This window comes from Rhinopithecus roxellana, chromosome 14 (genome assembly GCF_007565055.1).
Source record: "Rhinopithecus roxellana isolate Shanxi Qingling chromosome 14, ASM756505v1, whole genome shotgun sequence".
Lineage (NCBI taxonomy): Eukaryota > Metazoa > Chordata > Mammalia > Primates > Cercopithecidae > Rhinopithecus > Rhinopithecus roxellana.
Window position 1 is genome coordinate 68,083,764 of NC_044562.1, and position 23,903 is coordinate 68,107,666.

General features: G+C 37.3%; 1 protein-coding gene and 1 non-coding gene across 2 annotated transcripts in view; both read left to right on the forward strand.

Annotated features, from left to right (window-relative positions):
* Positions 1-8,802, forward strand: part of CWC22 (CWC22 spliceosome associated protein homolog) — a 64,220-nt gene extending 55,418 nt beyond the window's left edge. Inside the window, exons 17-20 of the mRNA XM_010382918.2 lie at positions 1,079-1,206; positions 2,727-2,828; positions 2,922-3,142; positions 7,962-8,802. Coding sequence (XP_010381220.1) covers positions 1,079-1,206; positions 2,727-2,828; positions 2,922-3,142; positions 7,962-8,545 — 1,035 coding nt within the window. The 3' untranslated portion in view covers positions 8,546-8,802. The remainder of the gene's footprint in view (positions 1-1,078; positions 1,207-2,726; positions 2,829-2,921; positions 3,143-7,961) is intronic.
* Positions 8,803-19,759: 10,957 nt separating this feature from the next.
* LOC115893367 lies at positions 19,760-19,897 on the forward strand. The gene has a single exon (XR_004053379.1). It is a non-coding gene; the product is annotated as a small nucleolar RNA SNORA43 (small nucleolar RNA).
* The last annotated feature ends 4,006 nt before the right edge of the window (positions 19,898-23,903 follow it).

Genomic DNA, 23,903 nt, shown 5'->3' on the forward strand with positions numbered 1-23,903 from the left:
TGAAATTTAAAATGCTTTCATTAAGTTGGCATTTATTTTACAGCTGTTATTCAACCACTGTTAGTTAGCCACCACTTATATACTGTCATTGAGAGAGGTGCTGGGTATTCAAAGTGAATTATACATGGCCCCTCCTTTCAAGAGAGTTACTGTGTAAGATCAGAAGTAAGATATGCCCATGCAATGATACAAAATAAAAAGGCTTAGATTCTAAGAAAAGCAAAATTGCTAAAGGAATAGAAGGAAAGAGAGAAGAGAAGAGGAGAGGAGAAATTACATCCAGGAGGCAGTAGGAAAGAACAGGATTATCTTGTAGAATGCCATCCTACTAATGGTAGAATGCCATCGTACTAATGGTAGAATGAAGCAATATCTCAAACTTACAAAAATTGGTTAGATTTTTATAGTACTTTAAGTACCAAGTATGTCCAGCTGCATTAATAGGCATTTGTAATCTAACCTAGGAGACTAATTGTAATAATTTTTGACTTCTTTTTTCCCCTCTTTGAGAAAATGAAATGAGAATTTTAAACAATTAACTAATGGGCCCCCCGAACACATAACCCATAAAAACTGGAGGTTACTTTTATTTTATTTGCCCTAAAAATATTTCTTTAGGCATTTCAGTTTTTAAGCCACAGTCTTAATATTCAGAATAAACCATCATACTTTGTCTTTTTTTTTAATCATATATTATGTGTGGTAAACAAAATTGTAGTCTAATGTGCTAAGTGGCATTTTGCCCCAAACCCTCATATACACCACATTTTGATGAGTAAGGTATAGGAGCTAGTAATCTTTACCATTATATGCTCAAGAGAGGATATCTTCCCTGCTATAAAAAGCACATTACTCAAAACAGAGAATGAAATCTATTTCTGTAGCATCTTAACATTTTGAAAGTTAGTATAGAGAAGTTTTAAACTTTGTATCAGCATAAGGGGAGATATTCAGAGAGAACTCTGGTTGAAGATGGGAATAAATAGTAATTTTGAGAAACAACCCTACAAATATTGGTCACTCCGTCCTGTCTTTTATAAATTTAAATATACTTGTCTTTTTAAACTTTAATTTTCAGGTTCTTGAATGTATAAAACTGAGTGAAGAAACCACTACATCATCCAGTAGAATTTTTGTCAAAATATTTTTCCAGGAACTGTGTGAATACATGGGTCTTCCTAAACTTAATGCAAGATTAAAGGATGAGTAAGTTTGCCATTAAGCACTTTGTATTCTTACTGACCTCTGGTTTTCTCCCATTGTAGAAGACATAAGCCCATCCAAGATTGTAAAAACAAGTACTAAGCCCCCCTAGGACTTTATTCATCCATTAATCACTGTGAATCTCATGTTATGTCTCAGGACAACGCGCAACTTTTAGTGGTGGTTTTTAGTTTAAATGGAGTTCAAATTAATGCCCTTTTAAGTGTTCTTAGAAAATACAGAATTATTTTTGTATGCTCACTAGAATTCTCCAGTGATATTTATAATTTTATTTTCTTTTTACCCTAATTTTAAGCCTTAGAATGATAACTAATATTATCAGTGGACAATTTTGAATATATATTTCATCTATTAATAATTTTTCAAGTCTATTACATGGAACTAGAGCCTTATTTCAGGACTATTAGGTAATCCTCTCTCACCTTTCTTATTTCCTATTTATTCAGATTGCCACTTAGATTGACTTCTACTCTATTGACACTACTGAAATCATCTTTTCAGATTTCTCAGTGACCACCTGCTATATTCAATTGTCTTTCTCAGGCTGCATGCCTCTTTACTTCACTGCCTCACTTATGCAGTTGACCACCTGCTCACTTTGGCTCCACACTTTCTTCTCACTTCCTCTCTCAGTCTCCTCCTCAGCCTGCCTCTTCAGTGTTCCTGAGTTCCACACACTGTCTCTGTACTATTTCATCCACTTCTCTTGGCTTCATATACTTACTTATTTGGTCCCTGTCTACTTGACCAGGTTCATCTTCTCTCTCTTCAGCAAGCTGTACTCCAGCCACACCAACATTGCCAAGTTTGTGAAACACATCTAGCTCTTCATGCTTGCTTACCTCGGTTTCCACTGTTGGCATTTCCCTGTCTTCTTGATCTATCTGGCAAGCTCTTAATCATTCTTTTTATATTTTACCTTTTTCTATGGAAAGTTTTTTCTGACTCCACTGAGTAGTTATTCAGTGTGTTGCTGAAAACCAAATGTCCAAAACCACCTTGTTTTGTTAGTGTCTTTCTGTTGTCTCAGTCCATAGATACTGTAATTATGTGGTCTTCATCCTTGATTTCTCCCTTTTGTTGACTACTTTCACCTCTCCCCCAGTACTTTGCACAGTTCTACATATGTGTGTGTATGTGTACATACAACAGAGGTTTTTAACATTTTTTGTACATACACTTTATATACATATGTGTGTGTATATATGTACTGTATATTCATACGTGTATATATGTGTATATATTTTTCTTTGTGTGTGTAAAAAAGGTTTTTTAAAAATCTCCTACATTGTGTAATGATGGAAATCAAGTTCAGTACATTATTACTTGACCCTACTCATTTCATTTAGATAGCACGTAGCCTAACCTAATAAGTGACATCAGCTAGTTACTTGGTTGTATTTCATTTAGTAATTTAATATGTCAAAAACCTGAAAAATGACTAAGGATTTTGCCTTTTTATCTTTAAGCAATCTGTTCTCTTTTATTTTTTTCTTTTTTAGAACTCTACAGCCATTCTTTGAAGGATTATTACCCCGAGATAATCCAAGAAACACTCGGTTTGCCATCAACTTCTTTACTTCTATAGGTCTTGGAGGTTTAACGTAAGGATTGTTCTCAGAATTTTATTTTCAGATTATAAAATTATCTCATAATTGTCTTTGAAATAGAATCTAACAGATTATATTTTAAATTAGGGATGAACTGCGTGAACATCTCAAAAATACACCAAAAGTCATCGTGGCACAGAAACCAGATGTTGAGCAAAATAAATCCTCCCCATCCTCTTCCTCTTCAGCGTCCGCCTCTTCAGAGTCTGACTCATCCAACTCTGATTCTGACAGCAGTGATAGCAGTTCAGAGTCTTCCAGTGAAGAGAGCGACTCTTCATCTATCAGTAGTCATAGCTCTGCCTCAGGTATTGAAGCTCATTTGTAATTTGGCTTGCTCTTTTCTAATAAATACATTGCTGATATTTATAAAGGAAGAAAATAATTTGATTGCTTATTTGTTTTAGAGATCAGTTGTTTAAAAGCCACAATTAATATAAATGGTCCCATCTATCATTGTTGCAGTCTGTAGTACGACATTTATAATGCTGGGATTACCTTTTGCAATCCTCCTAATAGAAATGAAAGTATTTCATTGGCAAATACTTACCTGAGTGATGACTGATATGAAACATCCATTCATAATGTTTGTAATCTAGTTTATAGGAGCTATCCTGATGTTTTTATTTTAAATAAATGTTAGTGTTTTACTTTTAATATTAAAGCTTTCTGTTTGTAATTGACATATACATTCAGTGTGGATCTCAGATACTATATGAATTTTTATAGAGGGAACACATCTGCAGAGCTAGCACACAGATCAAGATATACAGATATACCTGTACCCCAGAAGTTCTTTGCATTTCCTCTCCCAGTTACTACTCCTTCCATCCTCATGGCAGCTACTATTCTGATTTGTAATTTCATAAATTAATTTTGCCTGTTGTTACCTTTAGCATTATGTATTGTAGACTCCTTTTTTATGTCTGGCTTTTTTTTTTTACCATTATGTTTGTGAGATTTAGGTGCATTACTGCATTTAGTTATAGTTAATTCATTCATATTGCTGTGTAGTTTTCTACTATATGAATATACCACAATATATATTTATCATTTTTACTCAACAGACTTTAGATTTACAAGTGATATTTCCATGTATGTTCTTGTACATATCTTTTGATGACCTTATTTATTTATTCACATTTCTACTGAGTATGTACTTATAGGTGGAGTCACTGTGTCATAAAATGTGCATATATTTAGCATTAGTGAATACTGTCAGTTTTCCAAGTGGCTATTCCAATTTACACTCCCACCGGCCATGTTTCAGTAGCTCCTGTCCTCATTAGTACTTCAAATTGACCATCTTTTTCATTTCAGCCATTCTGGTGGATGTGTGATGGTACTGCATTGTTTCAGTTTTAATTTGCAATTCAACTAATGAAGTGTTTAAGTTCATTAGTTTTTATACATTATTGGCCATTTGGATTTTTGTTGTCAAGTGACTGCTCAAGTATTTTACCAATTTTTTTTAATTAAGTTATTTTTTCTGTTGATTTATAGGTTTTCTTTATGTATTCTAGATATGATATCTTTTGCACATATATGTATTGCAAATAACCAGTCTCATTCTTGTCTGCCTGGCCCTGCAGGGCTACCAGAGCTCTAGTGTCTTTCTGTCCCTCAGTAGCATCCTTGAATCAGCAGATGCTCCCAGGGAGAAAGTGGCTGTAGAACATCGCTTACTTCTCAATGTTTCAGCCTCCTCTTGCATCTTGGCCCCTCTAGTCCTTGTTTTTCCACTAGCTCTCTAATGCCTTTATGTTTTTTACTTTGTAACTGTAACCTTTTATTTTGAACTAATTTTGGACTTAGAAAAGTTGCAAAAACAGTACAGAGAATTTCCATATACTCTTCATCCAACTTCCCCTAATGCTAGCATCTTACATAACCCTGGTTCATTTATCAAACTAGGAAATTAACATTGGAACAGCATTATTGACTAGACTACAGATATGATTTGAAAACCAGTTTTTCCACTAATGTCCTTTTCCTTATTTCAGGATTCTGCTTGCATTTAATTGTATTTTCAGTTTTCTGTATTCTATGATAGTTCCTCTTGGACTTTCCTTGTTCTTAATAGCCTTAACACTTTTGAAGTCCTCTGGTCACTTATTTTGTAACCCGTCCCTCAGTATGGAGTTTCGTCTAATGTTTTCTCATTATTAGAATGAGATTAGACATTTTTGGCAAGAGTACACTAGAAGCAATATGTTGTTCTTAGTGCATCTTATCAGCAGGTTCATAATTTTATTTTGGGTGGCAACCTTGATCACTTGAGTAAAGGTGGTGTTCACTGGATGTCTTCAGGGAAACTATTTTTCTCTGTGAAAATATCTTGTAGGGAGATGACTTGATACTATGGAAATCTCTTTTTCCTCCAGCTTTTACTCACCAATTTTAACATCCATCTTTGGATCTTGTCTGCAACACTTATTTTTACTATGGTATTTTCCTAATGGTGATTTTTTATTTGTCTGTTTTCTTCTACATCTAGTAATTGAATTTCTTCTGTAAGAAAGCATTGTCCCTCTTCCCTCATTTATTTATTTAGTCAGCTGTGTATATCAATATAGACTCATGGCTATTTATCTTATCCTGTGGGTTAAAGTCCAATACTGTCATTTATTTTGTTCAAATCATCTTAGCTTAGGCAATTAGGAGTTCCTTCAACTTGATTTTTGGGTGCTTTTCAACGTTTTTCAATGGAACATTTTAAAATTGTATCTGGCATTTCTAGTTATTTTCAGCAGGCGCACAGGTTTGCGACAGTCTTCTCTATCCTACCTGGAAGTGGAAATGCTGTAGTAAAAGATGTTTTCAAAGTTTGATCTGGTTCACAGTTTCTGAAAAGGTCTGTGTTGTTTTACCCAAGGTCAGCTCTACTTTCTTTCATTGCAGTATCTTGGTCCAAATAAGGGATTGTCTGTTTATCCTACGTGCATGTCATTTCTCATTTTGTTTTGTTTGGCTGCAGTATTTCATCAAATGTGGCATCAATACTTTCCTCTGTAGCCTGAAGTTGAAAGGCTAGTCTTTACACCTTTGTTCCATGGCTTGTTATGTTTCACAGTGTTTTATATACTGTGTGACATCCAGAATTGTGGGGCTGTTTTTTATATTATCAGAGAAAGATTGTTTGCTTACAGGAACTTTTATTCTTGAAGTATACAAACATTGTTCATTTAACATTCACTATTTTATATTCTACAGAATTTGTTATTTCATGGTATCCATTTTGAGAACAGATGATAACACAGCATGAATTGCTGCAATAAGGAAGCTTGCTGATTCAAAATTAATTTGCCTTCTCATACAATTTCAGTAGAGAACTTTGTTTTATTAATAAAATATTAAATAGCATAAAAGCAGTATGAACTGCCCCGAAATTGGGAAACTGTAATGCAAACATAGCAAATGGAGAAGAGATTGCCTGTTGTGATATGACTGGGTTTTAATATCAGTAAAGCCTGACCGTGGTGTACAGTAGAATCAGGGGGACATTGGTTTAGCACAGAGCCAGATGGTTTCTGCTTGGGTAGCTGCAACTCAGCTGAGCTGTTTGATAGGAACCAGAGAAATAGGTCCTTAGTGGCAAACCAACTGACTGTACCATGTGCCAAAGATAGGCATTTAGTGGAAGAAATAGAGGCTGGTACAGTGAGATTTAGGTAGAGTTAGGGTGACAAGAGGCACTTTTCTATCATATTTTCTCTTTCTTGCATATGTATGAATTTGACAGAAATTTTTGTTAGCATCTTTGATTTATGCACCCAAATTAAATAACAGATAAACTGATTAAATTTGTTGTATTGCTTAAAGTGGTAAGTTATTTCAGTATAACCATTTTGTATTTATAGTTGTGATTATATCAGCAAAATCAAATTGTTCGAGGTCTTTTCAGAAGAGTTTCTTCAGAAATTAAGCCTTTGTGGCTCTAATAAAGCCTATGACTGTAAATCTTAACATGTCTGCTCTTGTTGGTACAGTTAGTGCCTCTCTGGTAACCAGAGGGGAGAACTATTGTTTTTGCAGGAGGAGGCCTTTCATTGAGAAATACATATTCATGCTGTTGAGCAAACCCAGTTGTTCTACTCCTCCTATGTTTAGGGAGTGAATGCTAGTTTGGGTGATCATTGTATTTTGATCTGACATAATATTCCTATGAATAACACACTATTGGCTGAAATTTCAGTTTTTGAATTAAATTTGATAAGTAGAAATGTACCATTTGAGTCGCTTTCTAAAATTTTTACATTTGCTATAAAATTTCTGTTTACTGTCTTAAATCTAAAAATCAAAACACTACTTTAGTAACTCATGTTGAGATACTATATATTCCCCTTCCTCCCTCCCCTCCCCTCCCCTTCCCTTTTTTTTTTTTTTTTTTTTTTTTTGACAGAGTCCCACTTTGTTACCCAGGCTGGAGTGCAGTGGTGCATTCTTGGCTTACTGCAACCTTTGCCTCCCAGGCTCAGTTGATCCTCCCACCTCAGGCTCCTGAGTAGCTGAGACTACAGGCTCATGCCACCACTGCTGGCTAATTTTTGAATTTTTTGTAGAGAAGGGGTTTCACTCTGTTACCCAAACTGGTCTCCAACTTCTGGGCTCAAGCAGTCTGTCCCCCACCCACTCTGCTTCCCAATGTGCTGAGATTACAGGCATGAGCTACTACACCTGGATTGAAATGTTGTATATTCGTAAAAGGCCGAGGTGGGCAGATCACCTGAGGTTGGGAGTTCGAGACCAGCCTGACCAACGTGGAGAAACCCTGTCTCTACTAAAAATACAAAAATTAGCCAGACATGGTGGCAGATACCTGTAATCCCAGCTATTCGGGAGGCTGAGGCAAGAGAATCGCTTGAACCCAGGAGGCAGAGGTTGTGGTGAGCCGAGATTGTGCCATTGCACTCCAGCCTGGGCAACAAGAGCAAAACTGTCTCAAAAAAAAAAAAAAGTAAGCATTTGGTAAGACCTTGTGTCATCAGACTTTCTATTCAATCAATTTGGCTTTGCATCCGGTTTATCTGAGTTAATAAATCTACAGTGTATCGGTAAATGTGATTGTTATAATTTTGAAATTAAGATTGAAATAAAAGCTAACTGTCTTTTATTTTACACATGCAGCTAATGATGTAAGAAAGAAGGGACATGGAAAGACCAGAAGTAAAGAAGTAGATAAATTGATCAGAAACCAGCAAAGAAATGATAGGAAACAAAAAGAAAGAAGACAGGAACACAGGCACCAGGAAACAAGGACTGAGAGAGAAAGGTCAGAAAAACACAGAGATCAAACTTCAAGAGATTCAAATTGGAGAGATCCTATAACAACGTACACATCAGACAAAGATGTTCCTTCTGAACGAAATAACTACAATAGAGTTGTGAATGACAGAGACCAAGAAATGCATATAGATTTAGAAAATAAGCATGGTGATCCCAAAAAGAAGAGAGGAGAGAGAAGAAATTCTTTTTCTGAAAATGAGAAGCATAGATACCGAAATAAAGACAGTGAAAATTTCATAAGAAAAGATAGATCAAAGTCAAGGGAAATGAATAGAAAGCACTCAGACTCGAGAAGTGATGAAGATAGATATCAAAATGGTGCCGAGAGACGATGGGAAAAATCTAGCAGATACTCTGAACAATCCAGAGAATCAAAGAAAAATCAGGACCGGCGAAGAGAAAAGTCTCCAACAAAACAAAAATAATTCTACAAAATGACATCAACTGGACATGCCTTATATTCAGTTGAAACAAATTATTTTTTACTTTGATTGACAAACTTTATAGAGAATTCTTGTATAAAGTACTGGTTTGTATTTGTAAATTTAAAAAATGTTTTCATTTTAACATGTTTTATAATTGATACATCTCAAGGCCCTGTACATAAAATTATTTGAAAAGATTCACCAGAAAGGGATGTAAGTCTTGCTTATATTTTGTAAATAAAATGATCAAATGCTCATTGATTCAGTGATGTTTTTTCAATTGACAAAATATTTTTTGAATTGTTTAAGAAGCTGTTATAGTGAATTATCAGTGCTTTTTTGTTTGTAACTGAAGACCAAAACAGGTGAACCTTTTCAGTTTAACATTTTTGCTTTGTTAATGAGATATTATGAATATTTTTCAGGTGGTCACTTTTTTTTTTAAAGTAGAGGATTTATTACAATTTTCATAGTAGGCTTTGAACAAAGTATGTAATGTGTAATTTTTTTCACAAGGGTTGGTAAAGCTAGGTGTATGTTAGTCTTTAAACCAGTACACAGTTATTTATAATTAGAACTTCTCTCACAGGAAATATTTCTTCTCTCTGGACTCCTTGATATCATTTAATTGAAATTCTTTGTGATTTTTCTCAGCCTTGAAGTTATATCACTGTTGATGAATTAATGTGTATTTGATTTTTAGTTTAGGTTAATAGATCACTGGCAAATATATAGTTGTGAAATATGCAAGCAGCCTAACTGTAATTTCTGGTTTTTATACGAATTTTAAGGGTTTCCATCATTGTAACTGTTAACCGATTAATTAATATGACCACATTAGTTATTACTTTTGAAATAAATATTTCCTCTAAGATCTTAGACTTGCTGACAAACATTTGACCTTCCTTGCTAAATATAGACTTCTTGTGTTTGCTCACCTTAAAGGTACATATAGTTCATTTTAGCCAATGTTTGGTTTCAGGAATAGTGGGACCACCATTTTAATGTTTAGTTTTTGGGCATATGCTTATTCAAAATGTTTCCTATTTTTGTTGTTTAACTTGAATATAAATAACAATAAAATTCATGTAAATAAATATTCTTTCCTCCCCACCAACTCACAAAAAGCATTCATTTGAATGAGACAGCTTGGATACATTGGTTTTAGTGTTTTCTCCCTTTGTGGTGGTTAAAATTGGTCTCATTGGAAGGGACTATCATGGACAGTGCATTCCACAGAACTACAAGCTGAGCAAATTGGATTTAACAAACATGTGGGCCATGAGCCCTAAGGGAAATAGTTTATTTTTTTTTTTACCTGAATCCTCATCTTCAGGGTTGGTAAAAAGGAAAAAACAGTATAGACATTTTAGTTTATTTTCGCCACTTTAGCCTTAGTTTATGACTTTTACATGTAAAAATGGGAACCCATTCATTTTATTAAGTGCTTAAGACCTTAGAGTTATTAGATTATTTTTAAAATGTTATTAAGGCCGGGCGCGGTGGCTCAAGCCTGTAATCCCAGCACTTTGGGAGGCCGAGACGGGCGGATCACGAGGTCAGGAGATCGAGACTATCCTGGCTAACATGGTGAAACCCCGTCTCTACTAAAAAATACAAAAAACTAGCCGGGCGAGGTGGCGGGCGCCTGTAATCCCAGCTACACGGGAGTCTGAGGCAGGAGAATGGCGTGAACCCAGGAGGCGGAGCTTGCAATGAGCTGAGATCCGGCCACTGCACTCCAGCCCTGGCGACAGAGCGAGACTCTGTCTCAAAAAAAAAAAAAAAAAGTTATTAATATGTATTAAGCTTCTACTGTTTGCTCAGGTTTGTTTTAGGTACTAGAGATAAAACAGTGAACAGAGTCTCTACTCTTTGGGACTTACAGTTCAGGGGTAGGAGATGGTAAACAGACAATAAATAAATAAATAAATAAATAAGTATGTGATATATCCAGTAGTGATAAGTGCTATGAAGAAAAGTAAAGCAGAGAAAGGCAAGACTGAGTGAGAACAGTCAGAGCAGTTCTCTGATGAGGTGATGCTTGCCCAGATATCTGAACAGAGTGAGGGCTTGAGACATGTGAATTCCTTGGGAAGAACTATGTAGGCAGAAGGAACAGCTGAAATACAGATGTTTTTTGGAACAGCTGAAATACAGATGTTTGTTGATAGCAAATATTGCCTGGAAATTTTTGTTTACACTTCCTATTCTACTTAATTTGTGTTTTGTCTTGTGTGTGTGTTCTCCTCACTATTTTATATACTCTTATACAAGCAATTAATACCTAACTACCTCTAGCAGAAATATATTTAGTATAAGTGAGTTATATCAGAAGTAGAGACTAGAAGCTGGATTGAGGAACTATGCTGTTCTGCCTTCAAAATGCATTTCTAGAGCATCAACTATGATGTATTCATATGTACTGTCTGCCACTCAGGAAGATTTTTCACCTTCACCCTTTTAATGTGTAAACAAGGAACATGTTGCCTATGTTTGCTATTTCTATATTTTTACACTATTTTTAGAGTTAGCATTTTTTAAGGATCAACTGAATTCTAGATACTTTGCATGCTCATTCCTTTTCTGCTTCTCCGTTTCCTTGCTTCCAAAGTTCTAATTCTACATCCGTAGCTACCTACTCCCATTTTCATCCCCTTTAGATTGGCTTTCAAATCATACCACCTCTGATATCCCTCCTTGAAGCATCATACTTTGGCCACTTCCCAAGCAGTTCACCTGCTTTAGTACCACTATTCTAGAAATCCTTTCACCTCAGCAAACCTTCTGATCCATTGACTTTGTTATAATCAGTTACCAATCCCTGCCCCAGCATTTCTTTACTTCCCTCATTCCATGATCTGTCATTTGAATGGATAAATGAATAAATCAACAAATTTAATTCTTTCAGGGGAATTGGTATTGTCTTCCCACATCACAGAAGAGGAGACTGGAGTCCAAAGAAACTAATTAGGCTCAGGCCACAAAGTTGGTAAGTAGTAGGATTTAACTCAGATCATATTCATTCCAAAGCACAACTGGAGGATGAATAAAAGCCAGAGAGAAGGATTTGAGAATCACCTCTGTCTCCTAGCAGCTGTGTGAACTTAGGCAAATTATTTCACTTTTCTGACCTTCTGATTCATCTTTAAAATACTTCTGTCTCTCTTACACAGTTGTAGTGATAATTATATGAAATAATGAAGTCAAAGGCCCTAGAGTAGCTTGTAACACAGTGGGCATTCAACAGTTTTCTTTTTTCACAGCATACAGCAGAGATTTGGAAGAAAATTCAGGCTCCAACTGGTTCATTATGATTGCTGCTTTCCGTCTGTAATGCCGTTTATAGTTTAAAAAAAAAAAGTGTTAAAGTAGCAGTACAGCAAAATGGATTGATTGTTTTGGAGTCAAGGTGTGACAGTAATTTTCCATCACTTCTATCATAGCACCTGTTTCCCAGATGTACATATCCTGTTAGCTAAAGCAACCTACTTCCTGTGTCTTATACCACTACTTCACATTTCTCAAATGTATTATCAGAAACAAAGGTTTTGGCTACCCATGATAGTTATGAGTGAGGTTTTTATTCTTGACTTGCTTTGTTTACACCATTTTCATTTTGACTTAACTGATATGTAATCCGCCCCCCCCGCGCAAAAAAAACTTCATAGATTAGCAGATTAAAATCTTCCCCATAGATTTTTTTTAGAATCCTGATGCCTTTGTTTTCCAAACCAATTCTCACTTTTTCCAGTATAGTCAAATGTCCTTTCTGTCTGATCTTTCAAGTTCTTTCATTCTGTTCTGTGTATATTCCATGGAATGTTTCCTCAGCCAAGCAAACTTTAATACCCACTGATACTTTAGGAGAGAGCACAGAGTGCCCAGTGACATCTCGGAAACCTGTTTCCTTAACATGGAATTTTCACATTACACACTTTGAAACACTCATGGAAACATCTTCAAATGGTGTTCCTGGCTCTCACTGTGATCTCGTGTACCCTCAGCCTTGAATATGCTCTGCAACTTCCATTTGTACTCACCTACATATTACTAAACCTCATTAAAAACCTCTGAGTCTATTGCATATCTCCAATTAGAACTTCAGCTTCTTGAAGTTGGTTAATTGTATCTACGCATTTTATGTTTACTAGACATAAAAATGAAGACAAGTCTCTACCATTCCCACCTTCCCTTCCCACCACCCAAAGTTCATGATTTATGGTGAGAAACTAAGCTTTGAGTTCATCTCAGATCATCTTAGGCACAGGAAAAGAGGCAATGAGATAACGACCCAAAGTCACACAGAGGTTTCCATGTCTGTGTATATACTGCAGAAAAGAGCGCAAGTTCCTGTGGCTGAAATGGAGGTGTCTGCTTTTAGGAAAAGACTCAGATTTCGTATAGAGTAACTTAGTACCATTTAATTTGAATACTATTTGGCAACTGCAAATTAAGTCTGACTGGAATTTTAATCTCACCATTACCACTTTTCTGGCTGTTGACATTTAGGCAGGTCTTTGAACCTCTTAGTTTTTTTACCTATACAATGGTACAATTATAGCACCTCCCTCAAATGGTGGGTGATCTCTGTGGCACATTTAGAACAGTGCCTGCAACTAAATGCTCGGTGTGCTATTATTGCTGTTACTGGTTTTATTCTTACCATTTTCATTAAAGCTGACATAATACCATTAGACCAGGAATTGCAAACTCTAATACCTACAGGGTCCAGGTGAATATCACAAATGAGACAAATTGGGTAGTGAATTGGAGTCATTTAAAGGCAGCAGCATTTACTCAGCTTCATTCAATTCTGCCTGTTAAAATGAAGACAAGGTTGACCATCTGCCTGGTATTGGAAAGGATTAAAGAATCAGAATTTTTATGTAGCTTCTGATTTTTAAATGTTGACAATTGTTAGGTTAGAATTAAGCTGTCCAAACAAAACTATCTACAGGCAAACTAACTTTACAGTAGCTAATTTACGACTCCGCTCTAGACCCTCAAAAACTATTACTTAATATCGGAATGGCACTGTTATACAAAGAAGGTCATTTTTCAGTTTCTGCTCCTCATAGAGTGGGAAGATAAGGTCCTTCATCTTTCTTGAAAAACCTTTCACTTTGCTAACCGCAGCAATCCCCGCTAGCTAAATTGCTCTAAAGCTTTTGTCAAGCTTCAGTTCTGCACTTCATTGGCCTACTCCCTCCCTGTAATCCAGGGATGTAAAATACGTTTTTCCTAAAATCTGCATATTTTCTAACCTCCTGCAATTGGTTCCACGAATCTCCCATCACCTGAGTTTGCATTGCTAGTCTATATCCAAATCACCAAATTGCTTTGGAAAAACTTTGGCATGGACCCCTATCTTCCCATACAAACTGCTGTCACCATAGTTCTGGCCCTTTTCACTTTTTCTTTTCTGTTTGAACTGTTAGACAATAGTTTATTGGTCATCTCTGCTGTGTGTTATGTACTGTTGCTGAGGATATAGCCATGAGCAACAGGGACCTCTTCTCAGTTGAGCCTAAATTATTGCAGGAGGAAGCAGAAAATAATCAAGTTTTTTTTGTTTGTTTTTTGTTTTTTTGTTTTTTTGGTTTTTTTTTTTTTTTTTTGAGACAGAGTCTCCCTCTGTCGCCCAGGCTGGAGTGCAGTGGCGCGATCTTGGCTCACTGCAAGCTCCGCCTCCCGGGTTCACGCCATTCTCCTGCCTCAGCCTCTCCAGCAACTGGGACTACAGGCGCCTGCCACCATGCCTAGCTAGTTTTTTTTGTATTTTTAGTAGAGATGGGGTTTCACTGTGTTAGCCAGAATGGTCTCGATCTCCTGACCTCGTGATCCGCCCGTCTCGGCCTCCCAAAGTGCTGGAATTACAGGCGTGAGCCACCACGCCCGGCCAATAATCAAGTTTTTTAAAAAATAAAAACTTATACTTTGAAAAATGTTAGCCATTCAGAAAAGCTGAGAGAATAATGCAGTGACCACTCACGTATCATCCACCTAGATTCAAATTAATCGAAAGCATTATTTTCATCCTGTCACTGCCTTATACATTGAAGCAATGACTCTTTCAGCCCATAGGATAAATGTAAATTTCCACCCTGTTACTTTAGTTTCTTTAAAGTTCAACTTGTCTTTCCTTAATGTTTGCTCTAGGAGCTGCCATCCTTTAAGCAAGACGATGTGACAGGCATGTCAGTGTCTAATTTTTACAGGAACAACTGTAAGGTAAGAGATATCCCAATTTTACGGCTTGCACGCTGGTGTTTATCCAGCTAAGACATGGCAGAACCAGGACTGCATCAGCCACATGATCCCACTTGACAAGTGAAAACGTTTTTTGCTGATTGCCTTGCTGCACAAACACTGCTGGACAGGGCTGGTTATTTACTGTCCTGAAAAGACATTGTTCTTTCTCATCTCTGGATGTCTGCCTCCAGTGTATGCTCCACTTGAAATATCCTTTTCTGTTTGCCTATCCAAAGCTTTCAAAATTCAGCACATCTACCTTGCTACTCTCATAAAAATATACAATTAAAGCCCCATGTGTTAAAAGACCCTGTGATACTTAATGCATTGTGCATTGAGATCCTTTTTATCATTTATCTTTTTTTTTAATTTCAGCTTTTATTTTTATTTTTTATTTTTTTGAGACACAGTCTCACTCTGTTGCCTAAGCTGGAGGGCAGTGGTGTGATCTTGGCTCACTGCAACCTCCGCCTCCCAGGTTCAAGTGGTTCTCCTGCCTCAGTCTCCTGAGTAGCTGAGATTACAGGCGTCTGCCACCATGTCTGGCTAATTTTTGTATTTTTAGTAGAGATGGGGTTTCACCATGTTGGCGAGGCTGGTCTCAAACTCCTGACCTCATGATCTGCCCGCCTCAGCCTCCCAAAGTGCTGGGATTACAGGCGTGAGCCACCCTGACTGGCCTCAGCTTTTATTTTAGATACGGGGATACTATATAGGACTGTTATATGGGTATGTCAGACCCAGGTAATGAGCTAGTACCCAATAGGTAGTTTTTCGACTCATGCCCCCATCCCCAGCCCCTCCCTCTCCTCTCTAGTAGTCTGTAGTATCTCTTGTTCCAATGTTTATGTCCATATTAGCTCCCACTTATAATTGAGAAATGTGGTATTTCATTTCTATTCCTGTTATCTGCTTGGGATAATGGCCGCTGGTTGCATCCATGTTGTGACAAAGGACATAATTTCATTTTTTATGGCTGTGTAATATTCCGTGGTGTATCGGTACCATGTTTGTTTTCTCCAATCCACCATTGATGGACACCTAGGTTGGTTCCACGACTTTACTGTTGTGAATAGCACGGTGATGATGATAGGAGTGTGTGTGTCTTTTTGGTAGAATGATCTACATTATTTTGGGCATATATATCCAGTCATGGGATTGCTGGGTCAAATGATAGCTCTGTTTTATATTCTCTGAGAAATCTCCAAACTGCTTTCCACAATGGCTGAAGTAATTTACATTCCCACACTGTTTTGTGCGTAACTGTTCTGTTTTCTCCTCAGCCTCGTCAGCACCTGTTGATTTTTTACTTTTAATAATAGCCATTCTAACTGGTATGACATGATATCTCACTGTGGTTTCGATTTGCATTTCTCTGATGATTAGTGATATTGAGCATTTTTTCATTTTTGTTGGTCACTTGAATGTCTTCTTTTGAGGAGTGTCTGTCCATGCCATTTGCCCATTTTTTAATGGGGTTATTTATTTTTTGCTTGTTGATTTGTTTAAATTCCTTATAGATTCTGGATATTAGACCTCTGTCAGATGCATAATTTGTGACTATTTTCTCCCATTCTATAAGTTATCTGTTTACTTGTTGATGATTTCTTTTGTTCAATAAATGATGCTGGGATAACTGGCAAGCCATATTCAGAAGAATGAAACTAGACCCTTACCTTTTACTGTATACAAAAATTAACTCAAGATGGATTAAAGATTTAAGTGTAAGACCTCAATTTATGAACATCCTAGAAGAAAATATAGGAAATACCCTTATCATTTATCTTACCCCCTCAAGCAGATTATACATTAATTGGGGGCAGGGGTTTTGTCTTAAACATTGCCTTTCCCTCTGCATCTTGCTATAGGCCAGAGTTTCTTAACCTCAGCACTGTTGACATTTTGCACCAGTTAATTATTTTGTTGTGTAGGGCTATCCTGTGCAACATGGGATATTCAGCAGTGTTCCTGGCATTACCTGCTAGATGCCAAGAATACAAACCTCCCAGTCCTGTAGTACATCTCCAGACACTGCCGATGATGCCCTGGGGGGAAAGATTGTCCCAGTTCATTACCATTGTCATAGACTTAACATTTAGGAGTTACTCCAGTGGATGGCAATGATGGTGCTTCTCCTACACAGCATCACTATTGTCTACTCAAATCAAGCTCTGTAGACTTCTATTGCCCTCTTGTTTTTGTGAGGACAAAATTTGTTTTAAATGAGGAACTCATTTAATAGAGTGGTATACAGCAATGTTCCAACTGTTTTTATTTGTCAAGATACTTTGATAATCTAGGGAAATATGTAGGTTTTCTATAAATATAAGCAACATTATTAGCCTGTTAATATGATTGTCCCATACAGGTTCTGTTTTCTTACTGTAGTGGTAACCAACTTTTATCTGAGGGACAACTAGCTGTGACTATTGAATTATTTTAATGCTATGTTAGAGAATTAGATAATTAGATGATCTAATACCCGAATACCTTCATTTTGTTATGTCTGTATTTTTTTAATGTTTTAATAGACTTTATTTTTTAAAGCAATTTTAGGTTCACAACAATATTGAGCAAAAGGTACAGAGATTTCCCAGTTACCCTTTGCCCTTACGTGTGCATAACTCCCCCATTATCAACAACCCCCACCAGCGGGGTGCATTTGCTACAACTGACAAACCTGCATCACCCCAAGTCCATAGGTTACCTTGGAGGGTTCACTCTTGCAAGAACCTTAATTTTTTTTTAACCATCTGTTTATTTGTAGAGACAGGGTTTTGCTATGTTGCCCAGACTGGTCTCAAACTCCTGGGCTCAAGTGGTCCCCCTGCCTCAGCCTCCCACATAGCTAGAACTGCAGGCACACACCACCTCACACAGCTAATACCTTAATTTTTGATCAGACACTTCAGTGACAGTCAAGTGGTTGTTAAAGTGAATTACTTAGTTGTTTAATCAGTAATTTCGTGTATTATGATACCTGAAAGATTGGGCAAATGAGATTGAATCTGCTGCAAGTCAGCTTCTCTCCTGGTAACAGGAAATCCTGGAATGTGTATCTTTGGTATGAATTAGGAGTCATTCCATTCTTCATAATAGCACCGTGTTTTGTTTAATCATAGATCTTCCCTGCCCTAAAACTATTTTTGTGACTAATATATGTGAAGCCCCTGTGAGAGCTGTACTGAACATATGCTGCTTTTTGTCTGAGGATTGTTCCTCTCGCTGATGAAATGATTCTAGTGAACCAGCCAACAAAATAACTTCCTGGCCTGGCCACACCTAGTACTGCATTCCCCTGGGCACTGTAATTGGTTCAGGAGGGAGCATATGACCTAAGCTGGGCCACAAGGAGTTCTTCTCTTGTAGTTTTTCAATGTGGCCGTGAAACATGGCCATGTCTAAGGGCATAGCAGAGCAGGAAGGGTATTTATTGCAGCCGGACCATTCACTGATCCATGGAAAAAGGTAGTCTGCAGTAGGAGAGGATCAGTGCAGCTCAAAAGGAAGCAGGGCCCAGAGAGAGGAGCAGAATCTGAACAATTTTGTTTGAGTCCCTGAATTGAGTTGTGGCGGAAGTTAGCCTCCCAGTTATGTGAGCAAATGAATCCTCTTTCTACTTAAGCTACTTTGATTTGGATTGGTACCACTTGCACTAAAAGTATCTGTGTTAATTCAAGGATTTTCCTGTTGATGGATAGTTTGAATCACTTGGTACAACCAGCTATTACTACCATACTATACTTTTGCTTGCATACTTTTGCTTGCAGCTCTTTCTTTTAACTATAGATGGAAATAAGTACAGACTCAATAAAGATGCCTATGGAAAAAATACAATAAAGGATCTTTCGGTTTCTCTGAATACTTTATGGAAACATCTAAATGAGAGATTTTTAGATGAGGTTAATTGTTTCACTAGAAATCACTGCTCCATTTTTATAAATTACAGAGAATCTGGCCTTTAACAGCACCCTTCCTGGGCTTTGAAATGCACCGCACAGGTGCAACAATTCAATTCACAAACAAAAATTGGTTTTATATTACCAGTGAGAAGGACTAACCATAGCTATTTTGGGAGTTGTAATACCTCCTTTAAGCCACAAAGATACTTGAGCACATTACCTTAACAACCAACGTATTCTGGAGATCATTTTACAGTGTGAAATACTGAATAGCAAGAACATTGTGAACATTTTCAATCTTCTTACACAATATAAATGTAGTCTGAAAATCCCATTACACACAAATACATACAGGCTCTTAAAATACAGGAAATAATGTGAAAAATAAGTATTACCACCATTCCTCAAGTCTCTAGAACAATTTTACTCTTCTCCTTAATATAATTTTTTGTCCAGAAAAGGAAAAGACTAAACTCATGGATAGTTATTCAAACAGGTAAAGGAGAGAAGAGGAAATTGTTTGTGGTGAATGAAAGATGCTGCCTACAATAGCACAAATAATCCCATTCACAGCTGCCAGCCTGCTAAGCATTGCTTACTTATGCTGCGGGCAACTATTGTGGAAATGACAGGAGGACAGGAAGGCATGAGAAAGGGGCAGACAGCTACTGATGAAAGAGTCATTAACTACTGTAGATACTTCTTGGAGATTGGAAGTTGAATTTTACATTTCTTTGTATCCCCAGGTTTAATTTTTTAAAAATCACTTGTAGGTGTTCAATAAACATTTGATAAATGAATGGGGAACAGATGAGTTATTTTCCTTGAATCCTAGGCAGGATGATTTGATACACTTTGGATTATTGAGGTTTTATGAAATTTTAAATGCAGGGAGAACTACTATTTACCCAATTGAAGTCCCAATATAAGCATTTTATGGTAAACCAGGAGAAAGTAGAAGGCAAAAATGCATTAGCTTAAAACCTAGAACACCAAATGAAGACAAAATGTATGCATGAAAGTGTGTTAAAGAAAATCGTTGCACTGCCCTGCAGATGCTGTCCTGGACTTGCCAGCCCCATAAACACAGTTGCTCTGCTGTGCCTGTACTATTGGAGCAAAGAAAAAGTGGCTATCTCTGTGCTCAGTGTTCACAAACCAGTGAGCACTAAGAATGGTTTATAGCCTGACATTTCTTAGAAAAGAAGAAGAAGAAAACTGTTGCATAGTATCAACTAAATTTGAACATACATGTTTCCTATGATTCAGTAATTCTTTTTTTTCCGTTTTTTTTTTCTTTTTTTGTTTTTTTGAGACAGAGTCTCACTCTGTCGCCGAGGAAGGAGTGCAGTGGCGCAATCTCGGCTCACTGCAACCTCCACCTCCTGGATTCAAGCACTTCTCCTTCCTAAGCCTCCTGAGTAGCTGAGATTACAGGCACCTGCCATCACACCTGGCTAATTTTTGTCTTTCTTGTAGATACGGGGTTTTACCATGTTGGTCCAGCTGGTCTCAAATTCCTGACCTCATGATCCACCCGCCTTGGCCTCCCAAAGTGCTGGGATTACAGGTGTGAGCCACTGTGCTCGACCTGATTCAGCAATTCTACTCTTAGGTATTTATTCAATAAAAATGTGCACACAGGTGCAACAAAAGACATGCACAACAGCCAAAATTGAAAATAACCCAAACATTCAAATTTGTGTTATATTCATGCAATGAATAAAATGCACGTAATGGAAGTGATAAAACCACAGCTACATTCAATAACATGAATGTGTCTAACAAGCATATATGCTAAATACAGAAGCCAGACAAAGGAATGCACAGTATATGATCCCATCTACATGAAGTTGTTAAACAGGCAAAACTAATCGAGTCAGAATAGTGGTTACCTTTGAGAAGGAGAATGGGGTGATGTTGAAGAAGGGATAAGTGTTAGGAAAAAACTACTGGGGTGTTAATAATATTCTCTTCTCAGACATGAGTGTTAGTTACACAAGTGTATTCATTTTACATTGAATTGTAAATCCTTAGGATTTGTACACTTTCTGTTCAGTAGAAATAGCAAAAGAAACTATGTAAAAGTCTCCTAGAATAACCTTTGCTTTTGACCTTTTCAACTCAAATACAGCTGAAATTATTGCCTTATCTTAACTGTAGACAAAGATGCATGAAGTGGGAGATTATAACATGGCCATAAATTTCTCTAATCCCTCTATGTATACCCCTTATTATCATGAGATATACTCCTTCACTTCACCCTTGGGACCAAAATAGATATCCAATACCAAATCTGAGTTTTTATCTGAACCATAAATAGAATTTCAACTTTTTTTACCCCAGGTGTATTTTTTCACACCTCTGTGAGAGGTTTAAATCCAGCGTATGACTTACTTTGGCCAATGGAACATTAGCAACTATGATGCATGCAGAAGCTCGAATACTTCTTGTGCATAGAGGATTGGCCTGTCTTGATGCTGGAAATCCTTTCATCACCAAGAGAATGAGCCTCAGTTAGGTTGCTGGATAATGAGAAATCATGACCATTTCTCTAACCAATATTGGGCCAGCTGCCACACATAGTAGTAAGCCCACTTCAGACCAGTCAGCCTGCCAAGTGCCAGAAATGTGAGTGAGCCTTGAGCTGTCTGGCACTGACCAGAAGGACAGAACTTTCAGAACTAATAACTATTTGCTCTTTTAAGTCACTAGTTTTGGAGTATTAATAGTTTGCTACACAACAAAAGCTGTCTAATACAAAAAATAATCCCTGAACTTTTTGCACAGCAACTGGTATAACACTACATACTCTTATACACTTAATAAATTTATTTAATCATGAGAGAGATTTCTTCTTCTGGTCTTTTCTCCTAAGTTTTAGGTTTTGCAACCTAAAACCTCAATATTTAGCTTCACGAATGTTAAATGTTTAAAATGCCTGTTTGATTGTTCTTGTCATTGTCAGTTTTGTTTTGTTTTATATACTAGCCTCTTGGAAGGCCTCAGGAATGACCTTCAGATATGTTAAGGTTTTCCCTGAAAGCCATAGTGATTACTGTTTCTATCACCATGGTTTAGAAAATAACAGTCGAAACTTGTTCAGCAGCTGCATGATTTCTTTTTAATGGATACATTTTGTCAGAGAAATATTGAACAAATTTACTATGGAGGGTTGTGGAATCTCCTTTAAGCCTTTGAAGAAAAGTATTCCCTCCTATTTGAGCATATAAGGCATCTCCTGTTTGATCTCTTGGTCCCTACTGACCCTATGGTTTTAGCATATGCCAAGATGGAACATGAAGAAGAAAGCCTAGGCCGGGCGCAATGACTCATGTCTGTAATCCCAGCACTTTGGGAGGCTGAGGCGGGCAGATCACCTGAGGTCAGGAGTTCGAGACCAGCCTGGCTAACATGGTGAAACCCCATCTCTACTAAAAATACCAAAAATTAGCCAGGCATAGTGGCGGGCACCTGTAATCCCAGCTACTCAGAAGGCTGAGACAGGAGAATCGCTTGAACCCATGATGCGGAGGTAGCCGTGAGCCGAGATCACACCAGCCTGGGCAACAAGAGCAGAACTCCGTTTCCAAAAAAAAAAAAAAAAAAACCCGAAGAAGAAGAAGAACGTCTCTGCAGTGTGGTAGGACTGCTGTCCTACCAATTAAGAACATTAATTTTTATAATGTTCTTAACTCTAAGAGATCTGTGGTTCATAATCTGGGTTTTTAGGAGAATCCTATGTATAATCAATTAGCTCTTGGCTGTGCCATTGTAGGCGATGCCCCTCTCTTTTTGTTACGGTTCATCTGGCGTATATTACTGATCAGAAGTGTAGGGTGGAGGAGATTGTGGTGAATGGTTAATACACTATATGGACACAATAAAAAACCCAGCCCAAATATATGCTCCACTGATAGAGGCCCAATAGTATCACCTTTAAAAAACAGCTAGCAGTAGTGTAGGGAATGCTGCTATCTTGCTTTTCTACTGGTCTCAACTACTTTAATTTGAAAAGAGTAAAAACAAGTGTATGTGGTAGATGTTTTGAAACATTAAGTGATACATTTTTCTTTCTCCTTCCATCTCCCCATTATTTTCTATTACCCAGTACTCCCTTTCTGCTTTTAAGTCATTAGATAGGGGGCCACATTGTGCTCATTGGGAGATGTCCCTGTAGAAACAGAGAACAAAGATGTCAAGCCTTGGCTTTTGAGTTTCAAAAGCTGTAGTACAAGAGTAAGTCAGAGGTACCTGGAGAAGAGTGTGATGAGGCAGAATTCGTTTTTATAACTCCCATTTAAGATAAGATTTCTCTAAACTTCAAGGGAGAATATATGACCCCATATAAATTTGAAATTGTGAAAGTTAATGCTATGATTTGGCTGAGTCCCTACCCAAATCTCAACTTGAATTGTATCTCCCAAAATTGCCACATGTTATGGGAGGGACCCAGGAGGAGGTAATTGAATCATGGGGGCCAGTCTTTCCCTTGCTATTCTTGTGATAGTGAATATGTCTCACCAAGATCTGATGGGTTTATTAGGGGTTTCTGCTTTTGCCTCTTCCTTATTTTTCTCTTGCCACCATGTATGAAGTGCCTTTCACCTCCTGCCATGATTCTGAGGCCTCCCCAGCCATGCGGAATTGTTAAGTCCAATTAAACCTCTTTTTATTCCCAATTTTGGGTATGTCTTTATCAGCAGCTTGAAAACAAACTAATATAGTAAATTGACACCAACAGAATGGGCATTGCTGAAAAGATACCTGAAAATGTGGAAGCGACTTTGGAACTGGGTAGCAGGCAGAGGTTGAAATAGTTTGGAGGGCTCAGAAGAAGTTAAGAAAATGTAAGAAAGTTTGAAACTCCCTAGAGACTTGTTGAATGGCTTTGACCAAAAGTCTGATAATGATATGGACAATAAGGTCCAGGCTGAGGTGGTCTCAGATGGAGATAAGGAACTTGTAGGTACTGGAGCAGTGGTGACCTTGACTCCTGTTATGTTTTAGCAAAGAGACTGGCAGCATTTTGCCCCTTCCCTAGATATTTGTGGAACTTTGAACTTGAGAGGGATGATTTAGGGTATCTGGAGGAAGAACTTTCTAAGCAGCAAAGCATTCAAAAAGTGACTGGGGTGCTGCTAAATCATTCAATTTTAAAAGGGAAGCAGAGCATAAAAGTTCAGAAAATTTGTAGCCTG